The sequence below is a fragment of the Oryctolagus cuniculus genome, chromosome 17 (genome assembly GCF_051225735.1).
Source record: "Oryctolagus cuniculus isolate XC-2025 breed Fujian yellow rabbit chromosome 17, ASM5122573v1, whole genome shotgun sequence".
Lineage (NCBI taxonomy): Eukaryota > Metazoa > Chordata > Mammalia > Lagomorpha > Leporidae > Oryctolagus > Oryctolagus cuniculus.
Window position 1 is genome coordinate 23,063,410 of NC_142883.1, and position 12,919 is coordinate 23,076,328.

The following is a 12,919-nucleotide window of genomic DNA, read 5'->3' on the forward strand; positions in this document are numbered from 1 at the left end:
GACAGTCGCGTACAGTAGCCCTGAGATGACTCAGTCTCGCCCGTCATCGGGAGCCTGGCACGAGGGGGCCGGCGGCGCGCGCCCCTCCCGCGGCGGTGCCCGCCGCCCACCCGCTCCAGCAGAGCGGCTGCCTTCCCTGCCGCCCGCCAGGCCGCGTCATCACCAGCGAGCACGTCCCGGGCTATTTATAGGCTGCGGGGAGCGGGGCGGGAGTGAGGAGCGCCTGCTGCGGGGGTGCCAGGGCACCGCGGCGCTGCTGGGAGGCGAGGCCTGCGCGCCTGCCCCTCTGCACAGGCAAGGGAGGCCGGCCGGGGCCAGATCTTGGGGCCCGATCTTGGGGCCCCTTCACCCAGGGGGCGCCGCAGGGGGAGGAGGGTGACCCCTCTCCGTCCTGGGAGTAGAGGAGGTTACCACGTGGGCCACCTTAATGTTGGGACGAATCAGCGGCCAGGAGAGGGGGGAAGGGGCTTTGTGATGAGGACACTGATGCAGGGTCAGGTGCTTTCCCAAGGTCACACAGATTAGCCAGCCAACCCTGTCCCCTATTTTTAGTTATCATTTTATTTATTTATTTTGAAAGTTGGAGTTAAAGAGAGGCAGAGACAGGGAGAGGTCTTCCATCCACCGTTTCACTTTCCAGAGGGCCACAACAGCCAGGGCTGGGCCTGTCCGAAGCCAGGAGCCAGCAGCTTCTTCTGGGTCTCCCAGGCAGGTGCAGGAGCCGAGCACTTGGGCATCTTCCACTGCTTCCCCAAGCCATTACCAGGGAGCTGGATTGGAAGTGGAACAGCTGGGACTCAAACCAGCACCCATATGGGATGCCAGTGCTACAGGCAGCAGCTTTACCTGCTATACCATGGCACCAGCCCCTTAGTTATCTTTTTAAAATCTGTTTTTCTGTGAACTTTTTTTGGAAGTGTCCCCATGTACCCAACAAAGTTTATTTTAGCAACAGCTGGGGCTGGGCTATGCCGAAGCCAGGAGCCTGGGACTCTGCAGTTCTCCCGCGTGGGTGGCAGAGGCCCAAGTACCAGAGCCATCACCTGCTGCCTCCAGGGTGCGCTTAGCAGGAAAGTCCATCTGAAACAGGGCCAGGACTTGAGCCCGGGCACCGACATGGGATGCTGGCAACCCAGGCAGCAGTTTAACCCACTGTGACATAAGGCCCAGCCCACCACATAACCCTGCCCTTTTTATACACAGGGAAACTGAGGCTCAGGCTGGCTGATCGCTTGAACAAGGTCATCTGGGAAATGAGTGGTCAATGAGTGGCCAGCCTCAGAAACTGCAGGGTTTTCCTCTCCACTCCGCTCATTCCCCATGCTGCCTGGGCTCCTTCAATGCCTTAGCCAGCAATGGAGGCAGAGAGATGCAGGAGCCGGGCTCCCGGAACAAGACTGAGACTGAGAGCCCTGCAGTCAGGCCTCCTGCACACCCGCTTGCGCCTGCCACCAGCCGCCAGCTGGCCTGGACCCCTCCCCCGGCCCGTTTGCCGCACTGCTGAGCACACGGCTTTTTTCCAGCGCCACACTGCCAACAGCAGGCTCCCAGCCTAGAGGCAGAGAGCAGCTGCTGCTGTCCCCACTGTGGCCTCTGCCCTCCTGGATGCCAGCTCTGGGTCTGCACCCACCACACCCCTGGCTGGGGCAGAGGATGTCCCAGAAGCTGTTGGCACTGCTGCCCCACCATTTGGCTCCATTTTCTCTGACCTACATTTGCCCTTCACTCCCCACCTCAGCCTCAGCTCCGCTGGGAGGCACCATGTGGGACAGAGGTTACCTGGGCTCAGGGGCCGTGCAGGAAGAGGGGACGGTGTGGGGGCCGGAGACAGGAGGGCCTAAGAGGTGGGGCCTCAGGGTCAGGGGGAGACACAGGGAGTGAGCCCTGTTCACCTGCATGCCCTGGCTGGTGCCACTCCCTTTGTCCCTTCATCCTTGCCCCTGACTCTGCCTAGTGCTGGCCAGGCTGGCGAAGCCTGCTGAGGAGTGCAAGGCAGGCAGCCGTGTGTCCAGCCTTGGCCCGTGCTGGGCTGTGCAGGAGCCTCAGAGGCAGCACCTGGAAGGAAGCTGAAGTCCCCTGGACACTTCTCCAGCTGCTGGCCCCGCAGAGAGCACTGTGCCCAGAGCCCCGGCAGCACCCCGCTCTGAACCATGGCCTCCGCCTCTGGAGACCTCAGGCCTGGCATGATGAGCCCAGGCAAGGCCGAGGTTCTGGGAAGTCACTGGTCCCTCTGGGCCTCGGTTTTCTCATTCAGAAGTGGCAGTGTGGCTCTTGAGAGGAAGGGCACGTCTCTTATGGTTGCACGAGGTTCCAGGACCTGCGAGAGAGCCAGTGGTTCCCTTGGGGGTTCTTGGTGCCCTGGGAAGGGGTGAAAAGCCCAGGGTGAAGAGAGGGAGGTTCCTACTCTATAATCCAATTCACCCCCCCCCCCCAAAAAAAAAGCAACCATCAACCAACCAGCCAGGCAAGCAACCAACCGACTCCCAGACCCCGAGAAGCTGGGAGCCGCAGCCTCCATCTGTGGCCACCTGCGAGAGAACAGCACCACCTCCTGGTGCAGGGTGGAACTGGCCCCTGTGCTGCACCTGGGGAGCTCCCTTGGGGGCGCCTTCTCTTTTCTTCCATCCCTGCCCCTCTACTTCACCACAGGCTTGGAAGTAGGGTGGTCTCCAGCACGCGTTCTCCTCTGCCCCGTGCCTGGGAAAGGGGCCTCCCGTGCACCGAGCTGCAAGCTTGGCCACAGTCCTTTGCCCTTCCCGGCCTCAGCTTCCCCAAGGTTAAAGCTCACCCAGGCTCTGATGAGCGTGGGTGGTGGGGTCCTCTGGACACTTCTGAGAGTCGGGGCTTCCCTGCCTTCTGCCACTCACCTCCCACCACGCCCAGAACAGATGATGACGCTGGAGACAGAACAGAGGGGTCCACCTACTGTCCCCAACACTCGGACCTGCCTTTCCCTTCCACCCAGAGCATCCCCCAGAAGGGCATGGCTGAGCAGTCACCCAAAGACAAGAGTTCCTGGGGAGAGGAATGAGGGGCAGGGAGCAACCAGGAAGCGTCCAGTCCTAGGTGCGCCAGCTACACAGGAGGTAGCCCCTTTAGCCAACTCTCCCTGATCTGTCCAACCCAGAACTCTCACTCCCTGAACTTGACTGGCTGCCGGCCCCTCCCACCAAGGCATCTGTCCCCTTAAAGCACCACCCACGCAGTGTATCCAAAGTAACCTTTCTAGCCACTCCCCGCCCCCATAGGTTCCCTGTGACCACCACAGGCTCAGAAGCTCACCAAGCTAGGCCTGGGACTAAGCCAGACTTCTCAGGCCCCTGCATCTACCAAATTCCTTTACCCCAATGCTAGACTTGGTTCTGACTGTGCAAATATGTCACTTCATCCATTTTCTCATCTGCAAAATAAAGGTGGTAATAGCTCTGTTACAGTGTTGCTAAGATCAACAGAGATCCATCTAAAGTGTCCAACAGTCCTTGGCTCACCAAACAGATGTTTTATAGTAAAACTTATTGGCAGCTATTACTACCAATATGTGGCAAAAGGAAAACACTTCAGGGACTCAGATTCATTAAGCAATTCACAGTGGCTCTTACAAGGTTCACTTTTGTACTGTGCAGCTCGAAATTTTTGTACTCCAGGATCTGCTAGATGAACAGTTTCTCCTGATGCAATTGGGTACAAACCAAGATAAAAACAAGAACTCTTGGGGCCAGCATTGTGGGTGCTGGTTTGAGTCCTGGGTACTCATTTATTTATTTATCTGAAAGGCAGAGTTACAGAGAGGCAGAGGCAGAGGCAGAGAGAGAGAGAGAGAGAGAGAGAGAGAGAATCTTCCATCTGCTGGTTCACTCGTCATATAGCCACAACAGCTGGAGCTGTGCCGATCCTAAACCAGGAGCCAGGAGCTCCGGCCCCTGCTCCACTTCATGTTCAGCTCCCTGCTAATGGCCTGGAAAAAGCAACAGCAGATGGCCCAAGTACTTGAGCCCCTGCCTCACAATGTAGGAGGCCCGGATGAAGCTCCTGGCTTTCTTCCCTTTCAGATTTATTTACAGGGCCTCCGCTGTGTAGGTTAAGCCTCTGCCCGCAGCACTAGCATCCCATTTGGGTGCCAGTTCATATCCTGGCTGCTCTGCTTCCAATGTAGCTCCCTGCTGACAGCCTGGGAAAGCAGTAGAAGATGGCCCAAGTCCTTGGGCCCCTGAACCTGCATGGGAAACCCTGAAGCTCCTGGCTCCTGGCTTTGGATTGGCCCATCTGTGTCAGTTGCAGCCATCTGGGAGAGTGAACCAGTGGATAAAGACCTCTAATAAGTAAATCTTAAAAAAAAAAAATGTAGGGGCTGGTGCTGTAGCATAGTACGTGAAGCTGCCACCTGTGGCACCAGCATCTCATATGGGCACCAGTTCGAGTCCTGGCTGCTCCACTCTGATCCAGCTCTCTGCTATGGCCTGGGAAAGCAGCAAATGAACCAAGTGCTTGGGCCCCTGCACCCGTGTGGAAAACTTGGAAGCTTTTGGCTCCTGTCTTCAGATAGGCCTAGCTCCAGCCATTGTGTCCATTTGTAGAGTGAACCTGCAGATGTAAGACCTCTTTCAAATAAAAAAAATCTTTACAGATGGGAGATATTCTTCCACCCATTGGTTCACTCTCCAAATGAGTAAGCCACAGCTGGGCCTATCTGAAGACATGAGCCAGGGCCTTTAGCAGGGAGCCGGATTAAAGTGGTGCAGCAGGGACTTGCAAGAGCACCCATACCAGATGCAGCAGCACCTTTACCAGCTAGGCCACAGCACCAGCCCTCAGGTGAATAAATACAACTTTTTTTTTTTTTAATGGAATTCTTTCTCTTTTTTTTCTTTTTGACAGGCAGAGTGGACAGTGCGAGAGAGAGACAGAGAGAAAGGTCTTCCTTTTGCCGTTGATTCACCCTCCAATGGCCGCCGCAGCTAGCGCGCTGCGGCCGGCACACCGTGCTGATCCAATGGCAGGAGCCAGGTACTTATCCTGGTCTCCCATGGGGTGCAGGGCCCAAGTACTTGGGCCATCCTCCACTGCACTCCCTGGCCACAGCAGAGAGCTGGCCTGGAAGAGGGGCAACTGGGACAGAATCCGGCGCCCCGACCGGGACTAGAACCTGGTGTGCCGGCGCCGCTAGGCGGAGGATTAGCCTAGTGAGCCGCGGCGCCGGCTTAAATACAACTTTTAAACAGTGGTGGAGCATTGTGTATCCTCAGCTTTTTTTTTTTTTTTTTTTAATTTATTTAAAAGGCAGCGTTAGAGAGACAGAGGGAGAGAGTGTCTTCCATCTATCTGATGGTTCATTTCCCAGACGGCCTACATGGCCAGAGCTGGGCTGATCTGAAGCCAGGAGCCAGGATCTACAGCTGGGTTTCCCACACAGGTGCAGGGGCCCAAGCACTTAGGCCATCTTCTGCTTTCCCAGGTCACAGCAGAGTGGGATCAGAAGTACAGCAGCCAGGACTCGAACCAGCGCCCATACGGGACACTGGCACTGCAGGGGGCGGCTTTACTTGCTGCCACAGCACCAGCCCCTGCTGTACTTTCAATGCAGCTCCCAAATGGCATGGGAAAAGCAGTGGAAGATGGCCCAAGTATTGAGGCCTGCCACCTATGTGGGTGACATGGATGAAACTCCTGGTTCAGGCTTGGCCCAGCCCCTCATGTTGTGGCCATCTTAAGAATAAACCAGTGGATTGGAAATCTGACTCTTCCTCTTTCAAATAAATTTTTTTTTTTTGGACAGGCAGAGTGGACAGTGAGAGACAGAGAAAGGTCTTCCTTTTGCCATTGGTTCACCCTCCAATGGCCGCCGTGGCCAGCATACTGCGGCTGGCGCACTGCGCTGATCCGAAGCCAGGAGCCAAGTGCTTCTCCTGGTCTCCCATGGGGTGCAGGGCCCAAGCACCTGGGCCATCCTCCACTGCCTTCCCGGGCCACAGCAGAGAGCTGGACTGGAAGAGGGGCAACCGGGACAGAATCTGGTGTTCCAGCGCCGCAAGGCAGAGGATTAACCTATTGAGCCACAGCACAGGCCTCAAGTAAATCTTAAAAAAATTTTTTGGGGGCTGTGGCCTTACGGGTTGTCACTGTGGTGCCAGCATCACAGCTGGGAAAGCAGTGTTAGGTCTGCCTGTGTGGCAGACCCAAAGCAGCTACTGGCTTTGGAATACCCTGGCCCTTTGGGGGAGTGAACCGGCACCCAAAGCCAGGCTGTGGTGCAGCATAGCAGGCCTCGGCTTGCAAGCCCACATCCCCTGAAGGGCCAGCTCCAGCCCAGCTTCCCGCTCATACAATGGGGAAAGGCCATGTACTTACGTGGGAGGCCAGGATGAAGTTCTTGGCTCCATGCTGATCAGGCCATTTGGGGAGTGAACCAGTAGATGAACAGCCCATCTTTCAGATAAATACCCCTAAGGGCATGTTCTTGCTGTTGGTCCCTGTCAACAACTTGAGGTCACCTCCTCTATGCCGCTCAAGCCCTGCCACAGAGGGCAGGGCACAGCTCAGTACTCTGGGCTCGGGGAGGAGCTGAGCAGGCTTCCTTCTAAGCTGGCCACATGGCCCACTACCACAAGGCAAAACACCCCTCTCACACCTGGGCCGTGAGCCTGACCTGAGCAAATGGCCTTAGTGGAATGAGAGAAGTACAGGGCCCCGAGGAAAGGACCTGCAACCCAGGGCTCAGTGTGGCCAATTCCTGAAGCCGCTCTGAGCAGCCTCAAACTCCAAGAAGCAGAGCCAAAGCGGATAAAGACGTGTTTTATTTTGATGATCGACCCACGGCTTCCCCAAGGCCGCTATGTACAGACAGAAGGGGGCGTCGTTTCTCTTCATTTCTTGGTCTCCTCCTCCTTGGACAGAGTCTTGATGATCTCCTCCTTCTTGGCCTGAAGGCGCTCCTCTCGGCGCTTGCGGGCCTCCTTGGTCTTCGACCTGCGGGCCTCGGCCTGGTCACTGGGGTGGGGGTGGGGGGGGATCAGTCAGAGCTGGGAATGAGGAGCCGCTGAACTCACCCACAGTCCCAACCCTGAGAGACGGGCAGCTGGCGGGGGGGGGGGGGGGGATAGGACAGCAGCATGCGCCTCTACCCTAACAGCTCTGCTTCTGGCAGAGCGTGTGCCCCATTAGGAAACCCAGGAACTCTCCTGATGGAGGGCGAGCCCCCGTGAGAGCAGGGCGGCTCCCGAAGCCACTTACGCCAGCAGCTTCTTGCGGGCCTTGTCGGCCTTCAGCTTGTGGATGTGCTCCATGAGGATGCGCTTGTTCTTGAACACGTTCCCCTTCACCTTCAGGTACAGGCTGTGGTACCTGCAGGCAGCAAGGGAGAGTCCTGGTCAGCAGCGGGGCAGCCCCGGGAGCTGTCCTTTAAGCTGGCCCCTGGGCTGTAGGGACTTTTTTTTTTTTTTTTTACAGAGTGGATAGTGAGAGACAGAGAGAAAGATCTTCCTTTTGCTGTTGGTTCACCCTCCAATGGCCGCCACGGCTGGTGCGCTGCGGCCGGCGCACCGCGCTGATCCGAAGGCAGGAGCCAGGTACTTAATCCTGGTCTCCCATGGGGTGCAGGGCCCAAGCACCTGGGCCATCCTCCACTGCACTCCCTGGCCACAGCAGAGAGCTGGCCTGGAAGAGGGGCAACCGGGACTAGAACCTGGTGTGCCAGCGCTGCTAGGTGGAGGATTAGTCTAGTGAGTCGTGGCACCGTGTAGGGACTTTCTAAGCTAGGACTTCTGAGGCTGTGCCGAGAATGAGCCTGGCAGATAAACGGAATTCTGAGGCTAGCCTAACCACACGGGGGAGAAAACAGAGTCGAATGGAAAAGCTTTCTTAGAAAGCCTCCCTTCGCAAGGCCAGAGCTGGCTCTGCAAACAAGCCATCCAAGCAGCAAATGGGTCCTGGGCCAAGGAAAAGGGAGTATGTACATGTGGCGGTCAATCTTCTTAGATTCACGGTATCTCCTGAGCAGCCGGCGCAAAATCCGCATCCTCCTCATCCAGGTCACCTTCTCCGGCATCCGGGCGTTGGCTGTACCCTTTCGCTTACCTGCACGGAACAGAGCAAGCATCAGCCACGTCTCCAGTCAGTCACCAGAGCCGCCCTTTACGGCACAATTCCAGCGAGTGGCATTCCTTCCACTCTCCACGGCAAGCACTGCCCATCCACTTCATGGAGTGTGGCTATGGAAGGACGCACGCCGTGGCGGTGTGGGCCGCTGGACAGGCCCGCGTTTCGGTGTGACTTCCACATTTTCAAATCATTCTGATGCTAGGAGGTGGTAGTGGCTCAAGAAATACGACCAAGAATTCCTTCAAGTCCAATCCTAGTGCCAAATTCCTGACTCGCACCCAGACACAAAGCACATCAGATATAAAGAAAAAGATCCGGAATACGCCTCACCTCAGTCACATTACTTCAGAGAAGAGAGGAGCCCACACTCACCTATGCCCATGTGCCTGCCCTTCCGGCGGGCCAAGGTGTTTTTCCGGCACCGAGCCCGGGAATGGACCGTCACAGGTTTGCGGATGATCAGCCCATCTTTGATCAGCTTCCGGATCTGCTGACCTGGAAAACATAATGTACTTGGTCAGCTGGCTGCAGTCCTAATAGGACCGCCCAGGCACTGCTCATATCCCTGGGCCAACAGATCAACTACATAAAGCGGGGGGTGGGGGAGGCCAGGTATTGGGCACAGCAGCCAAGATGCCACTTGGGATGTGCACAGTCCACACCAGTGCCTGGCTCCAGTCTCAGCCGCATTTCCCATCTACCTTGCAGTTAATGGGCGCCTTGGGAGGCGGGAGGTGGCTGCTCAAGTATGTGTTTCCCACCCATGTGAGGAACCCGGATTGACTTCCTGAATTTGGTCTGGTTCAGTCGCAGCTGTTGTGGGATTTGGGGAGTGAACCAGTAAATGGAAGATCTCTCAGCCTTTCAAATAAATTTAAGTCAAAATATTTAAAAATGTAGATAATGCAACTGCTACTTACTTCATGCCTTAAAAAAATTTTTCTACCTCTTGAATGTTTAAAAGAACATCTCCAATATAATGTGGAAATAATTCAGGTACATAAGGTGTTACTTGCTGAACTGGTGTCTATCTATTAACTGCCTGGAACAATCTTTGGTCAACAGGCCTCAGAGGGGGCCAGTGTTGTGGCATGACAGGTTAAGCCTCTGCCTGCAATGCTAGCATCCCATGAGAGCTGGTTCAAGTCCTGGCTGCTCCACTACCCATCCTGCTCCCCGATGACGTACCTGGGAATGCAAAAGAAGTCCAAGCTCGAGCCCCTGTCCCTCAGGGTGGAGACCTGGAAGGAGTTCTGGGTTCCTGGCCTTAGCCTGGCCCAGCCCTCCCGCCCTGGCTGTTACAGCCATTTGGGGAGCTAACCAGTGGATGAAGATCTCTGTCTTTCCCCACCTCTAACTCTACCTTTCAAACAGATATTCTCTCCCCCCACTTTACCCCAAATGACTTCAGTGGCCAGGCCAGGAGCTTCATCCAGGCCTCCCAAGTGGGTGGCAGGGGCCCAAATCCTTGGGCCATCTTCCACTGCTTTTCCCAGGCCAGTAACAGACAGGTGGATTGGAAGTGGAGCAGCCAGGAAATGAAATGGGATGCCGGCATCACAGGCAGCAACTTTAACTGCTTACCATCATGGTAATTACTTACCATAATGCTGGCCTCTCAAATAATCTTTAAAAAAAAAAAAAAGAGCCTGAGTCCTGTCCTTTGGACAAATAGCAGGAAAAGCTAAACTGGCATCTCATTTCCATTTCTTCGGCTCTTCTACTTTTGAGGTCCCTTGCATCATACCCGTTCCTAGGTTTGCAAAGAACTAACACATTGTTATGTTCACCTGAGACAAAGGGAGGGAAAGGACAGCGGTCCCAAGTACTCACGGGAGTTGGCATTGGCGATTTCGTTGGTCTCATTGGGGTCCAACCAGACCTTCTTCTTGCCACAGCGGAGGACGCTGGAGGCGAGCCTCTTCTGAAGCCTGAGCATGCTGGGACACACACAAAACACATCAGGCCCTGGGAGCCACCGCTGGGCGGGGAGGAGCCTCCCCAGGCCGACCTGCCGGCTCTAGCCCTTTACCCTGAACCCTAATATAGCTGGGTGAGACCCCTGATGGGCAAACCTGCTCACCCAGCCCCCGCTCTCCGCCACCTGCCCCATCTTCCTACACCAAGATGATTGTTACAGCTCTAGGCCACCACCCTGAAGTCCAAGTCCAAGCTAAGCCTTACCCTCTCTGTGCCTCAATGTGCCCTTTTGGAAAATGAGATTAAGACAATACTATTAAAAAAAAAAAAAAAAAAACTGCTAAGTACCCCGAGCCCACCGGTCCGGGGGATGCAGACAACGCTCCTTTGCTTTCTTCATTTTAGCATGTTGCTAACTCACGCCCACCCATCGTCAGAGGTTTGTGTGAGTGGTTTTTTTTTTTTTTTTTTTTTTTTTTACGAGCGATAGAACGTGTAGAGCCGTTAAGGCGCTGCGGCTCGGCTCGCCCTCCCCTCGGCGGTCGCGAGGCCCAGGGCCTACCCAGCCTGTCCCACGTCACACGGGAGCACAGCGGCGTGGCTCCCGGCGCTCCCAGGGCCCACGGAACCCAGGGCCCGCTCGCCGCTACTACCTTTGCCCTGCCTGCCTGGATCGCCCCAGAAGCGTGGGGCGCGGTACCCGCTGGGGCAGCCCTTCCTGGTCTCGGTTCCCCGCGACGCCATCCTCCTCGCTCCCCGCGCCATGCCCCAGAGGCCGGGGCCTCGTGGGCTCCGTTCTCCCGCAAGCTCCAGGGCCGGCCGCACCAGGGTGGCTCTATCCTACCTCCTGGACTCGGGGGGCCGGTACCGGGCCCCACGTCCCCCGCTAGCCCGGTTCAGCCCAGATCCGAGACGCGCGAGCCCTTACCTCATGGCTGCGGCCGAGGCGGCGAAAGGAAAGGACTCGCTCTGCCCTGGCTTCTCCCATTATCTGCGAAGGGGAGAGCCCAAACCTTGCCCCGCTTTCATCCGTATTCCCACCAGGTAGTTTCAAGTTATGACACCCCCAAATCACATAACTCCTTCTTAAAGACCTGAGATAGTGGAAGCCTAATGCCTGGAATGGGTTTTAAACTAAGAAACATAGAAAATATGCCCCTCCCGTAGAGCAAAGTGGTATAGTCCTACTTCCTACGAGACATGCGCAGTAACGCTAACTCGGTCACGTGGGATTGGGTGGCCGGAAGTCACGTTGGGTAGCGCAGGCTGAGGGGGGTGGGTTTTGCTGAAGCGACCTGTTTGCACGCGCCCGGCATTCCGTGCAAGGATGTTTTATTAGCGGGGAACGAAATTAGTGAACGAGGCGAGAGATAATAATGAAAGCCTCTTATTCACTCTTGAAGCAAGCTGGAACCTCTAGGGCACAAAATATGTCGCCAGAAGACCTTAGTTGAATGTTTTTGCTCCACTGCAGGCCCTTGATTTCTTGGTCCCTCCGTATCCTCCTCTGTGAAGTGGAGCTGTTCCTAATGTTTGCGTCATTCAGTTGTGAAAATCAGATGCACTAACACGTGCAATGGCAGGCTTTAAGAGGGCGGGAGCCAGTCTTGCTGGGCTCGACTGCTGCAGTGGACACGCAGCCTGGCAAGCAGTCAGTGCTCGCTGGGAATTCTGCATTGGTGAGAGTGAATGCGAAATACGAACGGCGGGACCACCCTTAGTTCTTTCCTCCTGCCTTGGGCAACCCGATGTAGAAAAGCAAGGGGAGCCTTCTGGGATTCCAGAAACCCAAAATCTCGAGTTCTGGCTCCGACTCTTGCTTTACTTTGAGCCACTCCTCCCCTCTCACCTGAACTGCCCTGGCTGCTAAGCAGCAGAGAGCAGCAGAGAGGTCAGAGAGAAGAGCAAGCAACGTTTGTGTCCCTGCCTAACACCCCCACGATGGCTGTCATCCTGGCTCTGCTGCTGAGGTAACAGATTGCCCATGCAGGTCTTCCTGGTGGCAAAGCCCATGCCTTCCCTGTCCTGCCAGGCGCTCTGTCCCCAGGGGCCGGTGGGGACCCTGCTCAGGGTTGGAGCTGTTCAGGGAGCAGTGTGATTGGAATTCATCCTCATTCCCTACTCCCCTTTCCCCGAGGTGATGCGATCAGAGGTGTGGCTGGCCATTCACTTGTTAGCAGCATCCAGACATCCAGGCTGGGGAGGGGTCCTCTTGGTCTCCCACCGTCTCCTCCAGCAGAACACAGCCAGCTGGGTCTGGCATTTTAGGGTTACTTAACCAGGGTTAAGTCTGCGTCCCATTTATGTGCAGCAAGGGAAGGAGTGGAATGCAGAGGAGTGGTATCGTCCCCTACAGCATCTCCAAGCCCAGCCATCTGTTGTTTAATTCTCCCTCATCCTCCCAGTGATCCCAGGTGACAAAGACACCATAGTGCCTGCAACCCCATTTTATATGAGAGGAGAACTGAGGCTCGGGGAAGTGTGGTGATTTGTCCCAAGGGCTCTTTCCAAAACCCACTGTGCGTCCGCCCACTAGCTCAGCGCATGTCTCCTCTGGTGGGCCAGGCTTTGCATGTAAGAATAAAGGAACAGTTCTAGGTCAAAGGTCATGTGATCTGATTTTAGGGTCTCAGCGCCTATTTCCTCCTCCTGTCTCTCTTCCAAGGATCAGGGACCTCAGCCCGCCCTAGGCTGGCCTTTTGGAGGAGCCTGGGGGATCCTGGTAACTAATTGGGGCAGAAGGACTTCTGGTTCTTTGGGATTTCCTGTTGCTGTCTCCGTTGGAATCCCCCCCTAGGACGCCCACCCCATCCCATCGCAGAGCCATGTTGGAAAGGGAGGGACCTGGCCTGCGCCGCACACTGGGGAGAAAGGAGTCAAAGCCGGTCCCAGCATCACCGGGACC

The 12,919-nt window shown here is 56.0% G+C and overlaps 1 protein-coding gene across 3 annotated transcripts; it reads right to left on the reverse strand.

The window, feature by feature from the left end:
- Positions 1-6,773: 6,773 nt before the first annotated feature.
- On the reverse strand, positions 6,774-10,980 carry RPL19 (ribosomal protein L19). Of its 3 annotated transcripts, none has more exons than XM_051824908.3 (6): positions 10,943-10,980; positions 9,928-10,034; positions 8,467-8,589; positions 7,950-8,070; positions 7,228-7,338; positions 6,774-6,984 (listed from the first exon to the last, which is right to left on the reverse strand). In XM_051824908.3, the coding sequence occupies exons 1-6, from the start codon at positions 10,945-10,947 to the stop codon at positions 6,861-6,863; spliced, it is 591 nt and encodes a 196-aa protein (XP_051680868.1). In that variant the 5' UTR covers positions 10,948-10,980; the 3' UTR covers positions 6,774-6,860. The 3 variants fall into 3 exon arrangements, with proteins under 3 accessions (XP_051680868.1, XP_051680869.1, XP_069916864.1); XM_051824909.2 differs by having other exon boundaries at positions 10,859-10,980; XM_070060763.1 differs by lacking the exon at positions 10,943-10,980 and adding an exon at positions 10,279-10,297.
- Positions 10,981-12,919: the final 1,939 nt, after the last annotated feature.